Source organism: Rhipicephalus microplus, chromosome 9, assembly GCF_043290135.1.
Source record: "Rhipicephalus microplus isolate Deutch F79 chromosome 9, USDA_Rmic, whole genome shotgun sequence".
Taxonomy (NCBI): domain Eukaryota; kingdom Metazoa; phylum Arthropoda; class Arachnida; order Ixodida; family Ixodidae; genus Rhipicephalus; species Rhipicephalus microplus.
The window spans coordinates 19,777,915-19,781,430 of record NC_134708.1 but is presented as its reverse complement, the minus strand read 5'-3'; the positions used below and the strand labels follow the sequence as shown (position 1 = coordinate 19,781,430).

General features: G+C 50.1%; 1 protein-coding gene across 1 annotated transcript; it reads left to right on the top strand.

The window, feature by feature from the left end:
- The first annotated feature begins 416 nt into the window (after window positions 1-416).
- On the top strand, window positions 417-3,516 carry LOC119163567 (MOG interacting and ectopic P-granules protein 1). Its single transcript, XM_037415588.2, has 2 exons — window positions 417-2,341; window positions 2,676-3,516. The coding sequence occupies exons 1-2, from the start codon at window positions 563-565 to the stop codon at window positions 3,321-3,323; spliced, it is 2,427 nt and encodes an 808-aa protein (XP_037271485.1). The 5' UTR covers window positions 417-562; the 3' UTR covers window positions 3,324-3,516.

Sequence of the window (3,516 nt, the reverse complement as noted above, 5' to 3'; positions counted from 1 at the left end):
ATAAACGTCGTGGTACTTGTCTTTCATTTCCTGTAGCCACTCGTACAGCTGGAACGCAACGTGTGGGCATGATGAAAACACGCAACACATACAAAGCAGAACAGGGCACGCTAAAGCACAAAACTGTTCACGCAGAAAGAAGCCTCCACGGATAGCGACGCACTGCAACATGCACAGCCGACGCAGGTTACGGGAGTGGCAAGAGCGAGCATGCAGTGAGTGAATCCGGATGCGACAGCAGCGCCACATTTGTCTCTGGCAGCGGCGGCACCGCGCAACATGGCTTAGTTTTGCTACTTACCTAGTTCTGGAAACGTTGGTTTAGAATACCACGCATGCGCTTCGCCGCGTCATTGCTTTGTTCCGCAGACTCTGCTTGACATCGACCTTCGAGTCCGGCGACGAGCGCTACTAGACCTGCCAGTTCGCCACTATACTGAGAACGTGCAAGTACCTGCATGCGTCTGATGGCAGCTTGGGAGATCTACTAAAAAGCAACAATTGTACATGCCTCAAAGTGTCCGTAGAGTACTTGCCTGACGTTAGGCCTAGCGAAGAAACAATGCAACATCAAGAGGAAGCAAAAAAAGAAGAGGAGGGAGGGGGCGACGGAGAAGATGAAACAATGCAACATCAAGAGGAAGCGGAAAAAAAAGAGGAGGGAGGGGGCGACGGGGAAGATGAAACAATGCAACATCAAGAGGAAGCGGAAAAAGAAGAGGAGGGAGGGGGCGACGGAGAAGATATAGCACCGCCCGGCCTTCCCGAGTTTTTGCGTCGTTACGTGGAGATTGGCAAGTTCGTGCCCTTGCCATTGAGTGACGACGTTCGCCTAGGAGAATCGGAAACATTACTCGTTCGCTTAGGAGAATCGAAAACATTACTCGTTCGCTTAGGAGAATCGGAAACATTACTCGAAGCGCCATCAAGGGTGACGCCTTTGCTCATAAAAAAACGGGACCAGTTCTTCGACGAAGTTGGTGGGGCTGCACGTGAGCCAAAACCAGAAAAGACTCTTTTGGGGAATGAGGGCGAATCTGTGCGCGAATTTTTTCGGAGCACAGCGGGTGAGTTCCTAATTGGTATTGGTTTAAGCCGGGCTCACGAACAAGTCAACCGGGATTTATTACGAGCCAAGGAACATGAGATGAAAAAAACAAGTATCCAAACGGTGGAGCTTATGCAAGAACAGCATAAGCTTACTAAAGCTCTCCAGCAGGCAAAGATGGCTAATAAACCATTCAAGTTCAAGATGAGATCTTGCAGACAGTGCGACTTTAAAACTGAATCGATTCTTGTCCTGGAAGGCCACCTGCTGAAGCCACACATTACATCACGGCGTGAAATTCAGTGCTGTTTCTGCAAGTACACAACACGCGATGCCAAGGCCATAGTATTCCACATGGAAACTGTCCACAAGAAACTGCCAACCATGGAGTGCCCACCTCAGTTCTACGAGTGCCCCTTTTGTTCTTTTGAGACTAATGTGAAAGCTAAAGCAAATTCTCACATCAACCGTTGCCAGAAAGACTTCAACAACAACACAAATCAGGTACCATCATGTGACTTTCAGCTTCCAGGAGTGACAGCCAAGCCAATTACTATAGAAGACATGAAAACATACAAAAAGAAAACGGCATCACACACTGGTGCTGCGACTAAAGGCAACCCAAACCGCGCTCACATTTCACTGCTGCAAAAAGGAGCACCTGCAGCCCTTAGTGGAGCAGTCGCATCACTCCACCACCAAAAGTTTCTTTTTTCTGCATCACAGAATCTGAACCACGGACGCGGACGTCCCAAGTTTCAGCAAACTCCTGCATCGAACAGAATTCACCAAGTTGTTGGTAGCAGTACAGAAGTGACTTCACTGCTGAACGGAAGCCCACAGTCAAATCTGGCCCTTGCTCGCCCAGTAAAGCCTGCCAGCGACAGTGGTGGAAAACGGAGTGTCCATGCTGTAGCTCCAAAGCGACCCTCGCCGGGCCAACGACCGCAAATGTCTGGAATCATGGAGTCCAGCAAATCGGTTGCCGGAGCCTTCGTCGTCTGCGAGCTCTGTGACGGGTACATGAAAGACTTGGAGAGTCTGGGTGCGCACATGAATCGGGTTCACAGGGTCAAGATCCACGCCAAGCTGCTCACCTCCCGGCCACCGCTCAACTGTCAGAAGTGCCAGTGGCGCTTTTTCACAGACCAAGGGCTGGAGCGCCACCTGCTTGGTGCTCATGGTCTTGTCACGTCCAACATGCAGGAACTGACCAACTCTAATGAAGACGGCGGTCGGTGCACTGTGTGTGGCCGTTTCTTTGCTGCCAAGCTAGTCGCCCACATGAGTCAGGTGAAAAGCTGTTTTCACTATTGCAGTTTTTTGATAGGACGTATTTGCCGAGTTCAGACAGTGCCAGCGAGTGCCTACATATGGCCGACATAACCTTGGTCGTTTAGTGGTTTGGCGTATGACAGCTTGATGTCATGACAACAGATATCAAAACGTGCTTGTCTAAGCAACTCGATTGTAGTCCTACGATGACAACCGTGCAGGTGACAACAGCTAGGGTGACCGCCATGCTAGTACCCTTTGCTCGTGTCGTTGCATGAATAACCTTGATAATTTCATTATAGTTGTGAATATATCAAGTGTTGATGCACTAACTACTTTCCTATGTGCGCAGGTACACCGTGTGGTATTGAAACCAGCTCATCTGAGCTACAAGTGTACAGTGTGCACGGAGACGTTCAACCTTTACCGCCTCTTCGAACGTCACGTATACACAGTGCACGGGGTAGGGTTGAAGCGTCCTGCTTCTGGCTCGTTGGACGACAAACCCGCAAAGCAGCCTGTTACTGCCAAGCGTGTGTCTGACCATACAACTACCAAAACGAAGCAAGAGTCCGAGGGAAGCAACGACATTCCATCAAAACCTGCACCCGAGTCCCCCACTTCAGGGAGTAGCGACACAGAGGAGGAATACTCTGAGAAGGTGGCCGTTGCTCCCGCGGAGCCGCCCGATTCTCAAATGGGTGCCCGATGTACGACTTGTGAGGAGAATGTGGAAGATCTGAGGGAACACGTAGAAGAAAAGCCCATGCGAGGCTGCAAAATTCGCTTGTGTCACATTGAAAAGTGTGACCACTGCCTGCGTTCCTTCAATGGCATGATCGTGATGAACACATTGGACTCTGGTGATGAGGACAGCTCGGAGGAAGAGGAGGATAATACTGGCCCCGCAGATGCAGATGGGCCTCCCGGTGCAAAGGATGCCGATTTCCTCGAAGCGAAAAACCCGGAAGTGGATGACCAGCAGGGTGAGGCTAAGTGACGTAGCCCACAGTTATTACAAGGGAAGTGCAACAATATCTGGGGAACAGTTTGGTCTATCACTTTTGAGCTCTGTACCTTCTGGTGCAGCTGTAGAGCTTGCCATGGTGAACTGCTACTCAAAAGTTTTGCGATAATGTTCCCTTGGGTTGTTGTCAACTATTTCAAGTTGGCAATACATGGAATTTTTTGCA

What these genes read in the sequence shown, in the direction of transcription:
- LOC119163567 (XM_037415588.2), top strand. Translation starts at nt 563, where the DNA reads ATGCAACATCAAGAGGAAGCAAAAAAAGAAGAGGAGGGAGGGGGCGAC. An exon ending in TAGTCGCCCACATGAGTCAG is followed by an intron (nt 2,342 to 2,675) that starts GTGAAAAGCTGT and finishes CTATGTGCGCAG; the next exon opens with GTACACCGTGTGGTATTGAA.